This window comes from Peromyscus leucopus, chromosome 23 (assembly GCF_004664715.2).
Source record: "Peromyscus leucopus breed LL Stock chromosome 23, UCI_PerLeu_2.1, whole genome shotgun sequence".
In the NCBI taxonomy this organism is placed as follows: Eukaryota; Metazoa; Chordata; class Mammalia; order Rodentia; family Cricetidae; genus Peromyscus; species Peromyscus leucopus.
Window position 1 is genome coordinate 27,837,180 of NC_051082.1, and position 17,524 is coordinate 27,854,703.

Sequence of the window (17,524 nt, forward strand, 5' to 3'; positions counted from 1 at the left end):
ATCAGTTTTTTTGATCCTCCTTCCTCCATTACAGGAGTGCTGAGATCACAGTGTACACCTCCACACCCAGTTTATGCAGTGCTGGTGATGGAGCCCAGGGCTTTGTGCATGCTAGGCAAGTTCTCTACCCACTAAGCTACAGGCCTAGTTTGTTTGACTTTACTTGACAGTTCTGAGTCTGTATCGAAGACTGTTTGTATTAAACACTGTGTTATGCTAGTTCAAAAGGAAAGTAATGTTTCCAGAGTAATTGGGCTGTTAATTCCTTATGATGCTGGATTAATTTAGGGAGCTAAGATTCTTTTATTCCAAAGTTGACAGTACAGCTGAAGTGCCAAGAATTATATATAGACAATGTATAGGAACGACCTATGACAACAATGTTTTGTATCAGTAGCAGGAACAACTTTCTCCATGGTCCTGGGCATGGTGGCACAACCCCTGCTGTCCTAGCACCTGGGAGCTGAGGCAGAGAGAACAGTTCAAGACCATCCTTGTCTACATGGATTAGCTGCCTCCAGTCTCCATAAAGCTCAAGCAGAACTGCAAGGTAAGCTGCAAGAGAAAAAGGCTCTCTTTCTCTCTCTAAAACAAAACAAACAAAACAAAAAACAGTAACAACAAAAACCTTCGGGTTTTGAATGTGGAAGCTAGAGAACTTTGTGCAGGAGTCAGCTCCTCCCTCCCTCCATCATGTGGGCTCTGGGGATAAAATTCAGGTCATTAGGCTTGCTGGCCAGTGACACTACGGGCTGAGCCATCTTGCTAGCCCAAGTCGTCTGTCTATTTTTGGGTGAGGAAAGCGTGTTTTAGCAAAACTCTGAAAGAAGATGTTGCCATGAAGAATGAAATGGTAGGAGAGGCCACAGCAGAGGTGTGGGCAAACGCCAGAGGAGGACCGGTGCAGGCAATCAAACTGGTAATTAGCGTCCTCTCCGAGCCGTCTGCAGGCCCCTGTCACCACTGAGGTGCCACTGTAGGCCTGCAGTCTCCAGAACTGCAGAGGACTGCTCAAACACCAAGAGCAGTAGACTGCTGGGAGCAGACTCCTGAGAGGTGGGAGGGGCCAACGGCCTGCCTCACTAGTTCATTCATTTCTTCATTCCCTCCGTGAAAACACAGTGTGAAGAGGTTCATAATCCCCACCTAGCAGAATACTTTTACTTCAGAAAAACCATGGAATGGATACAGAAAAGCATTCCCAGAAAGGAATAGATGCCTGAGGTGTAAAACAGTTGGTAGAATGCTGCTCCGGCATGCATAAATCCCGGGGTTCTATTCTCAGCACCTTATCAACTGGTCACGGTGGTACAAGCCTATAATCTTAGCACTAGGGAGGTGGAGGCAAGAGGATCAGAAGTCCATGGCGGTCTTTGGCTACATAGTGAGTTGGAGGCCTGTAGGACATAAGAGACCCTATCTCAAACAAACAAATAAAACAATGTTCAGCAAGGTTTCACAAAGTAAGAACAATATACGGAAATCAGCTCTATCTTCCTTTTCTCTCCTTTTCTGGAATTTTGAGATAAGATCTCACTATTCAGCTTAGTCTGCTCTCAAACTCACAGTCCTCTTGCCTTTACCCCCTCTAGTGAGGCTAGGATTACAGATGTGCAGCACCATGCACAGACCAAAGTCACCTCTCTTGATAACACTAACTAGTAAGCATCTGAAAGTAACATTAAGAAAAACAATTCCAACCAGGCAGTGGTGGTGCACACCTTTAATCCCAGCACTTGGGAGGCTGAGGCCAGCCTGGTCTACAGAGCAAGATCCAGGACAGCCAGGGCTGCACAGAGAGACCCTATCTCAAAAACCAAAAACAAAACAAAAAGCCCAACAATTCCTGGGACTGGAGAGACAGTGCTAATGCCAGACATGAGAGAGCTCCCTATAAGTTGTTGGTCGGGAGACCCCGCCCCACCAAACAACACAGGCTATATACCACTGCTCTTAGTTGTCCACCATAACTAGACAGCACGACCCTATTGATGAAGACACACCAATTTTAGTTGCAAGACACAGTGCTTCCTCCCTGCTGGATGGCTATCAAAGTATCAAAAGAGGTTATGCAGGATGCTGGAGGAGAAAAGTCATCAGTGGACTTGCCCACTCATACACCCTGCAAGCTACAATACTAATGTGCTACACAAGATGTGCCGACTGGTGTAGTAACGGCATGGCAGCTCTCCGTTGGAATTGAGGCCCGTTCCACAGGAAGGAATTCATGCCTGGCATTGCAAACCTGTTCAAAAGCTCATGGCTTGGAAGGTCACAGACCCTAATGGGTTACCTACCACTGCTGTCTTGTCAAATTGCCTTGTAAATATTTATATTTATAGCCAGAGATGAGTGCAGCTCTAGACTGGTCAGAAAAGCTTCTTTCTGCAGTAGGCAGCGGTCAGTCAATGCAGAGGTTCATAACTGGTTAAAGTGCTGAGAATACTGACTGCTGAGTGCTGAGCCCTAAGTCAGACAATCATAGGAACCCTCTAAGGCTCAGGGAACACTGGGAAGAGGAGTCAGAAAGAATGTAAGAGCAAGAGGATGGGGAGGAGCACTGTGAGGCATTTTCTTCCGGATATTACTTATGAGCTCACAGCAGGTATGGTCACCATACAACATCAAGCCAGTCAACATCCCAGCATGGATGGGGGTGGAGCTCATAACGCCCCGCCCCTAGCTGAAGCACTATTGCAGCTGATGGCTTCTGGGGGAGGGGCAATTGTTCTCTGGGGGCGGGGCTAATTGGTAGGTTGCCCATGCTCCACTGGCTGGCGGGCCCCATACACACTCAGATGGCACTTACTGGATTCAGTGGGTATTAACAACCAAAAGAGAGGACATTACAGAGGGAAAGGGAAGTATTGAGAGTCTGAGCAAGAGTGGGAGGGAGCAGATTTGGGACAGATATGATCAAGAGACATTGAAAAGCTGTAATTGTAACAGCCTTTAATCCCAGCACTAGGAGGCAGAGGCAAGCAAACCTCTGTGAGCTGTACATTGAGTTCCAGGCCAGGCAGAGCTACATGGTGAGATGATATCGAGGAAGAAGAAGGAGGAGCAGGAGGAGGAGAAAGAATACATTGTAAACATATATGAAATTGTCAAAGAATGTTTTAAAAAGTATGAAATTTACTCTGAAAACTATAAAACACTATAAAAGACACTAAATCAAATGGAGGTCTTTGCTGAATTGAAGACTTGTCACTGTGACAATGGTAATAGCCACAAAGCTGATGTACAGATTCAACGCACTGCACTCCAAACCCCCAGCTGGCTTCATTGCTGAAAATGACATTGCTGAAATCTGTGTGGAAATGTAAGGGCCTCAACCAGACCAAATTAAAAAAAAAAATAAAAAAAAAAAATCTTGAAACTGGAAAAACTTGGAAGACTCATACTTCCCAGTTGACTAATTACCACAAACCGCGTTAACCAAGACTGTGGCACTGGCGTAAGGAAAACCATCAATGAAGGGTGAGCAGAGCCCACAAGAATACTTAAATCATGATGAGCTACTTAGTTTGACAAGAACAATGAGATCATCCAATGGCAGAAAACCTGGTTTAGTTTTGGAAGTGCAAGGGATTGAACTCATGACTTCACACATGCTAGTCCGGTGACTCTACCACTGAGCCACACCCCAGCCCCTCACTGGGGGATTCTAGGCAGGTGCTCTACCACCGAGCCACACCCCAGCCCCTCACTGGGGGATTCTAGGCAGGGGCTCTACCACTGAGCCACACCCCAGCCCCTCACTGGGGGATTCTAGGCAGGGACTCTACCACTGAGCCACACCCCAGCCCCTCACTGGGGGATTCTAGGCAGGTGCTCTACACTGAGCCACACCCCAGCCCCTCACTGGGGGACTCTAGGCAGGTGCTCTACTACTGAGCCACACCCCAGCCCCTTACTGGGGGATTCTAGGCAGGTGCTCTACCACTGAGCCACACCCAGCCCCTCACTGGGGGATTCTAGGCAGGGGCTCCACCACTGAGCCACACCCCTAGCGGCTTATCATGTTTCTCAGTGATCTCTGCTCAAGTTCACTCCGGGACCCTGACCTTTGGCCATGTGATCCTTGGTGTCAGTCTCATTCATGGAATCACCGCATTGAGTCAATGGAACATTAGGAAACCTAATGATCATGCAGACATAGCTTTTCTAAAGAACTGTAGAGAATCGGGCATGCTATAGACACTGACATTTGATCATGTTGAGCAAACCTATGTGACTAGTATTAATTTTAATTAATTAATTAAATTTGAATTAAGCTCAAGGAATTTTAGGCTTGTACGGGAAATAGTATTAGTTGATTCTTATACCCAAATATGTTTCCTTTCCTTTCCTTTTTTCCTATTCTCCTCCCTGTCCTCTTTCCTTCTTGAACATGGTTTGCTATAGCCCAGGCCATCCTGGAACTCTCTAGGTATCTGAGGATGCCCTTGGACTTCTTGGTGCTGGGATCATGGGCTGCCACCATGCCAGGTTTATAAACACTGTTTCTAATTTTCATCCAAATCTATTCCATTGTACCCTCCTGCTCATCTTTTGAGGTGAGAGAGGCATTGGGAAGTCAGCTGATTTGGTCAAGGTCAAAGTCAGGGGCACCAGGCCTTAAACTTTCTAACTTTAGGCCTAGTACTCTTATCCTGATATTGATGAGTTTGGTTTATACAGAAGCTGACAGAAGATAAAGCCTTTTTACTGACAGGGGATGTTTTTAATTTAACTTCCATCCATGCAGGTGTCCATCTTTCTGTCTATCTGTCCCATCCGTCTGTCTATCCATCTATCTATCTATCTATCTATCTATCTATCTATCTATCTATCTATCTATCTATCATTCTTGTGCTGGTTAGAAATTTGTCAACTTGACATAAGCTAGAATCATCTATAAAGAAAGAACCTCAATTGAGAAAATATCTCTATAAGACTGGCCTGCACACAAGACTGTGGGGTATATTATTGATTGATGATTAACATGGAAGGGCACAACCCACTGTGGGTGATGCCATCACTGGACAGGTGGCCCTGGTTCTATAATTCAGGCTGAAAAAGTCACAGAGAGCAAGACAGTAAGCAGCACTCTCTATGGTTTCTGCCTACAGGTTCCTTCCTTTGAGTCCCTATCCTGGCTTCCCTTTATGATAGACTTGCAAGCTGTAAGACAAAATCCTTTCCTCCCCAGGTTCCTTTGGTCATAGTTGGTTATCACAATAATAGAAAATAAACTACAACACCATTTTTTCTGTTTGATCCATGTACCCTTGCCAATCCCAATCATTCAATTATTCATCTGTCTATTCCATTTCATGAACCTTCTCTATAAACCCATTCAATCCATTCGACCAGTTAATTACCCATCCATCAATTCCCATTAATCTATCATATCATTTCCCCATCCATCTAGCAACCTCCATCTGCTTTATCATCCATCTATCCATCCCCCTTTCATCCATTCATCAATCCAGATATCCAACCACTTCTTCCATAAACTCTTCCAACCCACCTACCCATTCATTCAGTTATCCATCCATCCATCCATCCATCCTACTCACCAAAATCCATCTATTCTATTCATCAGTCCGTCTACTCTGTTCCATATCCATCCATCCATGCCCTTCATCTACCTTTACCAACAACCATCCATCCATCCCATTCATCTACACATTCATTCTCACTCATAAAAATCCATCTACCCATTCCAACGAACATCCTCCACTTCACTCACCAATCCATCTAACTAACCCACCTATCTATCTTCACCCAACCACAACCACCCATCCCTCTTCTTTGCATCCTTTATTTAGTGAGGGTCTACTAAGCACCAAGCACTATGTAACATGGGCCACAGATCACACCGCCATTGAACCCTGTGAGAACAGTATCTACATGGTTCTTTCTGCCACTGCATATCTAGGTCTAGTTCAGGTATGGCTTGGCACACAGATATCCCTGAATCAAAGAAAGAATGAGCAGACCTTGTCTTTGAGAACCCACAGTATGCACAAAAGACTGACATTAAAACTTGTGACTTGGTTTCAAATCCACCATGAACTGAACAGGAGTGGGGGTGGGGTGAGTCTTGCTTAGCTGTCAAGAGTCACTAGGTAATAAAGAGTCTGATTCCCACAGGGTCAAGAAACCCAAGTAGAACAGACATGTCCCACGGTACCAGGTCTGCCGTTGAGTCCCCTGGGTGCTGGCTTTCTTGCCTTAGGCCACCGGCCTCTGTTGCCTGAGGTTCTAAGTGAACGCTACCAATATTGCACTGCCCTCATCCATGCTTTCCAAGCTCCCTTTTGTCTGTTTCCACCAGTTCAGGTTGATTCAACAAAACTTCTCAGGCATCTTCTATGTGCCTGGCTCTGGGAGACACCAGAGCCCAGGAACACCCTCCTGGAGGAGCAGGCTGGCCCTCACTTAACTCTAGGCACAAGGAGACTGCCAGGTGCCTGCTAGGCAGCTGGGAGCCGGATGCACAGGGGTTTCCCAGCTCAGAGGCCAAATGACAGCTGGGTAGAGCACACCCCACTTGGGTACCCACTGTAAACATCCAAGAAATCTAGTGATGGCTACCGAGAGGACGTTAAAAATAATTACCCTCTGAAAATATTAGATTTGCTCTGGATTGTTCATTACACACAATGGTTTAATAGGACTTTTATTGAATAGCTGCAGAGCTCTGGGCCGAAATCAATTTGCCTTACATGCGGAATTTTGATGTGTGCTGTTGACTTCCCCAACACGGAGCAATTTGTAATAGCTTTGGCTCGCTGTTGTTTTCAAAGCTCCCTGCTACATCACAAGCATTTATTTCTGACCACAAAATTACATTTATTCAACAGAAAGCAGCTCCGGGTCTTTAAGAGGTTAACTTCTGGAGTGCTTGGCTGCTCTCCAGCGCTGAGGAGGAGCGCGGGCGCATTGGCCCCCTGTACACAGGGGCGGCAGCGCCAGGCGGGCGGCCGTGATTAATAGAGTGCTGAGTGCGCGCCTTTCCACATGCGAGCTGCTCAGGCCCCGGCTCCCATAGATCATGGGCTCGGCCTCAACATATCTGACTAAAATTGAATTTGGCTTCTCTCTCAACCGTTCATTTCCTATGTTATGCAAGGTTATATCCTTTTCTGCATGAGCAGAGCTAACCCAGCTGCAGCTTCGGAGGGGAAAATGTGCTTTCAATTACAGAGCTGGTCTACTTGCCTCAGCACAGTTCCGCGCCTCTAATTGAGCCATCACCCAGCCAACCTTCAGGAGGACCCTGTGCTGCGGGGGCCTTGGGGTTTTGCTCTAAGATCATTAAAATTCCCATTGCCACCTTAACCACAGTGGTCCCTTCCACTACTGTAGAAGGGCCCAGGGCTTGCGGGTAGCTGGGCTGGATAAGAAAGAGGTCCCTGGTGCAGAGCCAGGGCAGATAGCCACATAGGAGAAGGTGTCCCTGTGTCTTGTGCCTCTAGAGTTTGTCAGTCTGTCCTGTCCTCAAAGTGCCTGGAGCTCTCTCTCTACAGGCCCCCAATAAAGGTACTTGTAGGTACCTCTGATGTCTCTGATCCTTAAAAAAATTAGTTTTTATGACAGGGTTCCATGTGCCCAATCTGGACCTAAATTTGCTATGTACCCAAGGATGGCCTTGAACTTTTGATCCTCCTGTTTCTAGCACCCAAGTGCTAGGATTACAGGCTCTATAGCCAGTTAACACGGGCCACATGTGATCCTGTATAAAATAACAACAATAATACACATTTATAATATATAACATATATAATACATAAAAACATGGATTACAATAGATGTATGCAGCTTTTTTAAACCATCTCTACAAACTATGTAGTGGAGGCTGGCCCTCCATTCACCCTGCTCCACAGGCTGGCCTTGAACTCGGCACCCTCCTGTGTCAGCACTGATCTTTACTTCACTGAGCGGGTAACCCTTCTCTTACTCATCTGTCTTTGTTACAGGGTCACCCAGGAACCTTGCAATGGGCAGGGAAAGGTATTCCTTCTTCTTCCCCACCTGACCTCCATTGGAACTTCAATGGTGGACACTCTGAACGGGATTGCCATTTCGCCTTCCTTGTCAGTGTGTCGAAGTCCGTAGCTTTCCTGGAGCACCTGGCAAACTAAAACCCATCAGGGGGCCTGGAATGTAGCTCAGTGAGGAGAGTACTCGCCTAGTATGCAAGAGTCCCTTGATTCCATACAACACTTGGAAAGTAGAGGAAAGGGGACCAGGATTTCAGGGTCTTCCATGGTTACATGGTAAAGAAGGCTAACCTGGGCTACATGAGACCCTGTCACAAACAAACCAAGCAAACAAAAGTCATGCAGTTTTTGCTATGTAATCAGAAACAGGATTATTTTGTTCTGAAACAAATACTGCAAACAAACAAAGGTAGAGAGACTCACATCGAACTCTTATAAACAAATTTGCGTGCTGTCGCTTGTGAGTCCAGGGTGGTAAGGCCTGCAACAGTGTGTGCAGCATTCTTTTGGCCATGGACTCCAACTAGGCAACAACTTAGGCTTGGTGATTATTTTCAAATTTTTGAGTCTGTTTTCAGAGTTAAGTTTTACTTTACTCATTTACTATTTGTCTTATTGGTGCTGGGGATCAAATCCAGGGCGTTACACATCCCATGAAAGAGCTCTGCCCCTGAGCCATAGCCCCGCCCATCTGCCCCTTGTTGAGGGGTCCTAGTCAAGTACTCTACCTCTGAGCCCTGTTCCTAGTTTTTGGTCATAAAGAAATTGGTTTTAACACAGATAGGTTTGGTGACTGCTGTTGGAGTACACAGGCAGCTTTTTGCAAGGTTAAAAAGGTTCTTTCTATTTATATCTTGCTAGCAGTTTTTGTTTAATCATTTTTTAAAAAATTAAAATTATTTCCTTTATTCATGCATGTGTGCACCTGAGAATATGTCTGTATACCACACGTATGCCTGGTGCCTGTGAAGGGAGAAGAGACTTCTGGATCCCCTGGACCTGGAGTACAGGTGGTTACCAGTTGCCATGTGGGTGCTGGGTACCAAACCCAGGTCCTTTGCAAGAGCTGCTCTTACCCAGTCCTCATGAATAGACATTTATCAAAATCTCTTCTTATAATTAGTGAAATGGCAGCTCCCCATTCATCTGGCCATGTTATAAAGTAAGATGAATGCAATCTTCCTGTTGAATCAAACAGCATAGGGAGATGCCAAGCCTCGTGGCTTCTTCCAGTTCCCTTTCTTGGGGCTCCTGAATCATCTATTTATAACTAAGTAAGAATGACTTGGACTTTCCTTCTTGTCCTGTTCTTGTCTGATTCTGACAACAGGGTTATAGTAGCCGCTGAAGGTAAGTTAGGAGTTGTTCATTTTCTGTTTTCCAATGGAGTGTTCTGTCTATCCCCTGAATGACCGACAGAACTCTTTCTCCTGGGGGAGGTGTGTGCACTGTGTCATATAGCACTTCGCTCCTAGCATAACTGCCAAACCGACTTGTGAGTGACCCTCAAAATTGAGCCTAAAAACTGGTATTCCATCACAGAAGGAGTTTGGGGAGACACTACACCCTCGGCCACTTCCTCTTACATTTCCCAGGTGTTTGCGTACAATTCTGCTCCAATGGCACGTGGCCCTGTGCTTTTGGGAGGCATAGGGTAGACAGACCGTGGAAGTTGGGACTCCACCTATGGAGCAACAGGGACGGTGCTGTCCATATGAGACTCCGTGGTGCTGTGGCTGCTCTGGAGGCACCCAGGCTTCCCGCCTATACTTTGCACGAAGCCCAGGAAGTCCCCAGGTAGGACTTTGGTGGCAGCATCCTTGGTGCTCTATAAGGATTGTCATCCCTTGGCTAAGGTAGTGCACTCCCTGCTAGAGAAAAGGCCATTTCTAGAATTTTCTCTCCTCTCCTTGTCCTCTCTGAGAAAGGTGTGGCCTCTAAGGTACAAGGCCAGGGAGCCACTGGCCTAGGCAGTACTAGTGTGGAACCTGGAGGAAAATCTCAGGTAAAAGTTCAAGGTCTTATTAGAAGACAAATAAGAGTGGAAGTCTTGAGCTAAGCAGCAGCTTCCAAAGAGTACAACAGTTTAGTTCACGTAGGGATAATAAACATGATTAATTGTATTCAAAATAGATAAAAGAACTAAACAGAAATGAACAAAAAAGCACCCAAAGAAAGATATTCAAGGCTAGTTCTTTAAAAAACAACTCACACAGCTGATAAACCATTTTACTACTAAAAAAAAAAAAAGATTAAGACAATGTAAAGAATGGAAGTGGAGAAATATATCACAGCTTCAGCAGATTAAAAGGATGAAAGGGCTGTAGAGAAGGCTCAGGTCAGTTAAGAGCATTTGTTGCTCTTGTAGAGGACCAGAGTTCTGTTCCCAGCACCCACGTGGTGGCTCACAACCATGTCTCACCCCAGCTCCGGGGGATCTGACCTCTGTATGTCCCAGGTGTGATGTTTGTTTGTATTTAGACAAGGTCTTGCCATACAGCATTGGCTGAACGGAAATGCAGTATGTAGCTGACATCTAGAACAAAATCCTCCTGTCTCAGTCTCCTGAGTGCTGGGTGGATTATAAGAGTGCTCCACCAGGCCTGGCTGTGAAGGACTGTTTAAATTACTGTTGGAGTAGACATGCTTCAAGTTGGATTGAACGCTGAGGTTAACTCCCGCTCCCAATTAATTGTCTGGGCTTGTGAAACAGAAAATTAAGTAGAGCAATCAATCAATCTAATTTCAACATGAGTTAAATTTGATGACTTTGCCATAATAATTACATGTAATCGTTATGATTATAAAATTTCAAACTTTTCAATCAAAGACAACAGTTACTATTGGCTTCTTCTAAAGGTATTTCTGACCTCCTTTCACTTTAACAGCCTGTCTGTGGGGACAGGGAGGCGTCCCTTGTGACATCGGGGAGGTGGAGGGTGTTCAGGAAGCAGGAGACTGTGCCCCAGGGTTTCAAGACTCAGGGACAGTCAGTCCCACTTCCACAGCTTCTCACCCCGCCTGAATCCAAAGGAGCCGAGGCTCCCTTTCCCATCAGCATCCATCTCTGCTTCCTAAGCGAGGATGCAAGCAAGCTGCCTTAGGCTACGGTCGCCAGCCCATCCCACCCTCACACTGTGAGCCAGTCAACGTTCCTTCCTTAAGTGGCTTTTGTCTGGCATTTTGTCACAGGAATAAGGAAAATAACTAACATGAAAATAAAAGGTGCTTGAGTATACAGAGAACACAGAGGCTTACTTACCTCCCCTTGGAAGCTCTTGAGCAGTGGTGCTACCTGCTTGCGCAAATCCTGGGTGGAGAGGAGGTCAGGAAACAGCCATTGGAGGAAAGAGAAGAAGAACATGGGTTAGGATTCCAGAAGGCTCTGTGCAGATTATCACCACAGAAAATCACAAAGCAAGAGCCTGTCCTAAGACAAAATGGAACAAAAGAGTGTAACCCTTCTAACATGCACATGTGTGTGTGGTATATGTACATGTTCATGCAAATGTGTGCATGTGTCCTCCTGGAGGCTAGGAGCTGACTGTCTGCCTCACTTGTTCTCTGCTTACTTTGAGGCAGGGTCTCTCACTGGCCTGGAGCTGATTCAGCTCGGCTGTCTGGCCAGCGAGGCCTCAGACCTGTCTCTGCCTTCCAACATTAGGATTATAAGCACATGGCCCTACACATCCAGCATTTATGTGGGTGCTGGGGATCGAACTGGGGTCCTCGTGCTCACACGGCAAGACACTTTACCCACTGAGCCCCCTCCCTTAGCCACAGTTTCCCAAGGGCTACATTCACACATGTGCCACCTTTTTACTTCTTGGCTCCTCCAATGGACCGTCCCTGCATTTCTACACTAAGTTCAATGACAAGAAGCAACGGGATGCGTTCACAGGCTTTTCTTGACGCAAACACTGCCACCTGTGGAGACCACTGGCCCCCAAAGATATCCTGAGACCCGTGGATCCACGAGTGGACACAGTGAAGTGGCATTGCAGCTGTGATTATGTGAATAATCGTGAGTCAGGGAGAGAATCCTGGACCGTCTGGGTGGGACTAAGGTCACTGGAGTGCCCCAGAGAAACACAGGAGCCTTCCAAGAGGGAGTCAGGAGGGGACGCAGACACAGAAGCCGAGACTGGGAAGACAGGAAGACGTGGGGTCCCGGCCAGAAGACAAGTATAGCCTGGCAGAGCTGGCTCAGGCTGGAACCAGACCTCCCCAAAGCTTCTGGAAGGAATGCAGCTTCTGCTGGCACCTCCATGTCCACCTCGTAAATCCTGTTCTGGACTCCCACCCTCCAGCAGTGTCGAATGATGTATCCCTGTGGTTATTGCAGATGGCAGCAACAGGGAATAAAACACTATTCTCTTCAGCCCACCACCCACTCCAGAAAGACAGGGTAAAAATCTAGCAGTGAAGGGCAAAGAAGGATTAAAAACAAAGGATGACAGGAGAAAGATTTGTGTTTCTCGAGTTTTGTTTTTGTTTTTGTTTTTTTGAGACAAGGTCTCATGTAACCCAGGCCGGCCAGGAACTTATTATGTAGCTCAGGATAATCTTCAACCTCCATCTCCCAAGTGCTGGAATTATACAGCCCTATTTCTACAAAGAATTAATTTTACTCATTTATCATTTTGCATATGTCTTTGCACCTGCATGCGGTGCCCACAGAGGCCAGAAGAGGGTGCTGGATCTCTTGGAACTAGAGTTCCCGGTAGCTGTGAGCCACCTGTGAACAGAAACCTGGTCCTCTGCAGGAGCAGCAAGCACTTTTAACCACTGAGTCACCTCTCCAGTCCCAGGCTTTACTTTTCACAAAATTATTAATAAGGATTGGATGTAGTGGAGCACACTTATAATTTCAGGACTTGGTAAGTAAAGGTGGGAATCTCAGAAGTTCAAGGTTAGCCTGAGCTATCTAAGAACGAACAGTCTCTCCCCACCCCCCACCTCCACCGTGTGTGTGTGTGTGTGTGTGTGTGTGTGTGTGTGTGTGTGTGTGTGTGTGATAGTCTACAATCACTTTACTATTAAGTCTTAGTACACTGTGGCACACCCTTTGCTACAGGTGGTTGACCACCTCTACCATGGGCAGCTCAGGACAAGAGATGCATTTACAAACGGGTACTCTCTTGTGAGGGAGGGTCAGTAGGAGAGGCTAAGAGACTTCAAGAACTCTAAGAGAGCCAAGAGGACGCAGAGCTAAGCACAGGGAGCTCCAAGAGAAGGCTGTTGCTTCTACAGACAGCTGCCGAGCTAAGGGCCAAGGAAAGAGTAGCTCTAGCAGCTGGGAGGCTCCAGGGACCAGAGAGCAGCTGGAGTAGGTTTGGAAGCGGCCACAGCAAATGTGTAGACCGTTTGGTTCAAGCACCAGGGGAAAGGACAGGGAGGAACGGGGCCAGGCCTGAGAGTGCTAACTGGATGTCCACTCTGTGCTGGACACCACAGTCCTTCACCTTTGCCCAGTGATCCCATCCACACTATGCCCTGGAACACTGAACAGAAGGATGTCCACAGCTTAGGAAGGAAGGCAATTTGTCTAAGGTCATGGAACCGGACGAGTTAGGATCTGAACTGAACTCAGTCCCCCCCCCCCCCCCCCCGCCGCCCCCCCCCCCCGCCTCCTCTTCTCTCACTAAGCTGAGATTGTATAAAGGATTAAATCACCACAAGTGTGGGATGGCATGATGGCAGTAGCCACCAAAAGAGTAACACGGTACTGATGGACACGTGTGTCACTCAGATGGCTTATGAGTGCCAGGTGTGGTGACTCAGGAGGATCACAAGCTCAAGGGCAGCCTGAGCTTACCAGTCAGCTCCTCTCTTATAAAGCCCCACTCAGAGGACTGAGAGAGGTGCCGGGGGAGGTCACACGATGACAGAACTGAAGGGCCCAGAAATGGGGACCGCAGCAGAGACAAGACAGTAGGGTGCTTCGTGGGTCAGTGTGGCCCAAGTCCAGGCAGCCCCTGGGCTGCCCAAGCCTCCCTCTTGGTACAAGGCTGGCCTCAAGAGCAAACCAACTGTAGGAAGCAAGGAGGTAACAGAACTATCTCTGCAGCCTACAGCAGGGCTCCAGGAAGGCCAGAGAGCTACGCCTTTCATGACAGGCTTGCCGCTCCCCCATTTGAACTATTTGGGGCTTTTTGAAACGGGATTTTACTGGTCTTGAACTTAATGTAGTTGAAGATGACCTTGAACTCCTCGACCCTCCTGCCTCTACCTCCCGAATGCTGAGAATATAGACATGTGCCACCATGCCTAGCTGGTGTGGTCTGGGGATAGAATCCAGGGCTTTGCCAATTGGGCCACAATCCCAGTCCCTAAAGCAGCCTTTTTGATACTGAAGCCAGATGTGCATCTGTCTGCCCACAGGTGCATGTGCACCCCCTGCCCCTCCCAATGGCTGACGGGAAGAAGAAATGACTATATATTCACATGCCACACACAAACTGACACAGATGCACTTCAAGCCACCAGCTAAAAGTCACCCGTTCTAATTTTATTTCTTGGCAGTTTGAGAAATGCCTTATCTCAATCTGCCGCCTGCAAATATTATCTGGTTTGTTACTAAACTAAGGAGAGAGACTCAAAGCTGCTCAGTTCTGGCCCACGGGACTCTGCCACCATCGGTTAGCATGGACAGGAAATGATTTTATCCTTGTTTTAGAGCATGGTGCCCTTTGTATTCTAGACGGCCACTGACACCACAGTCTCTGATGCTTCTGGTCTCGGGTCCTGACAATTGCCAACCGAAGGAAGGTGGGGTTCAGGCTGACTGAAACCACACTAGAATGAGTGACAACCTGGTAACTGACACCTGTTTAAAAGTTCTAACAACAGAGTTGAACACTTAATTGAGTTATGGGTTCTTCAGCGTTATCAATTTTGTTCTATCTTGGACCACTCACTGAAGAAAAAGCAAACCAGGTTTTCACCATAGAAGCCAATGCTCCTGTGTATGGGGAGATGGTACTGTCACTTACCTGCTTGTCCTGCAATCATGAGGACCTGAGTTTGATCCTTAGCCCCCTGGTAAAAAGCTGGGCACAGGGCTAGCCAGTCAAGCTGACTCACTGAGCCCCACGTGCTAATTAGAGACCTTGTCTCAAAAAGCAAGATGGAAAGTTCCTGAGGAATGACAAGAGGCTGACCTCTGACCTCTACACACTTGACCACCTATAATCACAACAAATATGTATACATATACATACAGTAAATACATTTTTAAATTAGGAGAAACTAATGCCCTTGAAGAGATTACTATCAGATGTCTGTTGGAAAGAGCCAACATGATTTGTTTGGGCCCTCTCTCCTGAGTATATAGCAAAAAAGGTGACGACATTACCAGAGAAATTTCGATGTAGAAACAATTTTCACTATTCTGGGCTGGAGAACTGACTCTGCAGTTAAGAGTACATGTTGCTCTTACAGATGACCTGGGTTTGATTCCCAGCATCCACATGGTGACTCACAACCATCTGTAACTCTAGTCCCAGGAGATCTGAAGCCTTTTTCTGGTCTCTGCAGGCATCAGGCATGCATGTGGTACACATATATACTTGCAGACAAAACACTCACATACAAAATAATAACAAAAAAAAAAAAATCTTAAAAAAAAAAAGTTGGTAGAGACAGTCACTTTGGCTTGAAAGGAAGAGAGACAAAACACAAAGAATGGCCAAACTACGATCTCAGCCCTGCATTGAAGAGCCGTGTGTGGGCTCCATAAACGCATAAAGACCCTTGTGGTACTGAGGCCCAAAAGTGGTCACTGGAAGGCTTTGTCCCCTCCTTGGGGTCCGGGGTTGCTGATCTCTCGTGACATCTCTCCTGCTTATGTGCCACCTTTAGATCCAGATTTACCTTACTCAGGGTAGGGGCTCACCTTTCTTTGCTCCTTAATTTCAGCTCAGATTTTCTGCCCATGTCCAGGTGTTGAAAAGCTGGGGTGGGACTTAACCCCGGTAAAAATGAAAAACTGGTTTGCACAAAGGACCCTTAGAAATGTTCAGGGTGAGGTGACATGTTACATGGCCACACAGGGCTGGAAAACATCATTTCCTTGTGACTTTGTGAAGCCTTCCCTTTGCTTTCATTATCCAAACGTCAAAGCAAGAAACTTCTTAACCAGGCATGGTGTGTGGCCGGTGGTCCCAACACTGGGGAGACACAAGCAGGTAGATTCCTGGGGATTGTTGGCCAGCCAGCCTAGCCTACTTGGAGACCTCTGGGCCAGGAAAGAGACCTGGTATCAAAAAACAAGGTGGATAGCTCCTGAGGAAGGACGCCTGAGGTCCACATGAATGGATACCCCCCCCCCCCACACACACACCCCATAGAGGAAATTCTGACTGAAAAGGTCTTCCAGAGCCAGGAGATGGCTTGGCAGGTAAAAGAGCTTGCTGCCAAGCCTGGTGACCTGAGTTCAACTCCAGAATCTGTGTGATGGAGGGACAGAACTAAGTCCTGCAAGTTCTCTGACCACCCCACACTAAACACATACGTTTTTTAAAAAGGAAAATGTCCTATGTATGTGTTCAGAGCACATTTGACATTTGTATTTTTATTATTTGTGGGTGGGGGTGTTTTTGCCTGCAGGTTGTCTGTGCACATGTGTGCCTGGTACCTAAGGAAGCCAGAAGAGGGCATCAGATACCCTGAAACTGAAGTTACACACAATTGTGAGCTGCCATGTGGGAGCTAGGACTTGAACCCAGGTCCTCTGGAAGAGCAGCCACTGCTTTTAAGTGCTGTCGTCTCTCCAGCCCCCAAAGCCCATTTTTATACAGCATGCTCTAGGAAAACTGACATCACCGAATGCAAGACACGCCCTTGTTCTGAACTGCAGGAAGAGAAACAAGTCCTTTTATATCTGAGTGGTCATTATCATAGTCACCTTGATTCTGAAATGGATAAAACACATAAAAATCTAAGTACTATAGATGACATATATTCACTCCAAAATGAAATAAAGTACAAATAATCGGCTCCAAGTCGTTGGTTTAAAAAAACAAAACAAAACTATATAGTAGCTCCTATTTTAGAGACTATCATGATATTTTGTATTTTAAAAAAAGGGAAGGGCCCTGCTTCCAAGATACATACGAAAGTGTTCGTGGCTTGATGTACGGGGAGAAATGAGGGGTGAGAACAGGAGGAGAGAAACAGTGATGGATGTAAGAGGCGCAATGAATCTTAGGGGTGGTGCCCCTCACTTTGTCTTGTGAGTATCTGAACCAGATCGATTCTATCTCTCCGAGACATTAGGCCTTCTGCTGAGCAATCGCAGAACTGGCAGACAAAGTTAGGAGAGTGGGCCAGGGCTGCCCTTCAAAGCCACGGCCTTTGAACTACTCACTGGAAATGGCCAGCTGCAAGCTCACCTGGGAATGTCAGAGTCATGTGACCCAACACTAAGACCACCTGCCCTGCCTATCACAAGGGAGCTGGAGACTTTCCAGTGAGCTGGGCAAGTGCTGAGATTTGGTGGAAACCTCTCTGGTGAAGAGGGGCAATAC

At 46.8% G+C, this 17,524-nt stretch overlaps 1 protein-coding gene across 1 annotated transcript in view; it reads right to left on the bottom strand.

The window, feature by feature from the left end:
* Nucleotides 1-17,524, bottom strand: part of Cux1 (cut like homeobox 1) — a 305,159-nt gene that overhangs the window by 133,772 nt on the left and 153,863 nt on the right. Inside the window, 1 exon segment of the mRNA XM_028894394.2 lies at nucleotides 11,257-11,304. Within this exon segment, the coding sequence (XP_028750227.1) occupies nucleotides 11,257-11,304 (48 nt within the window).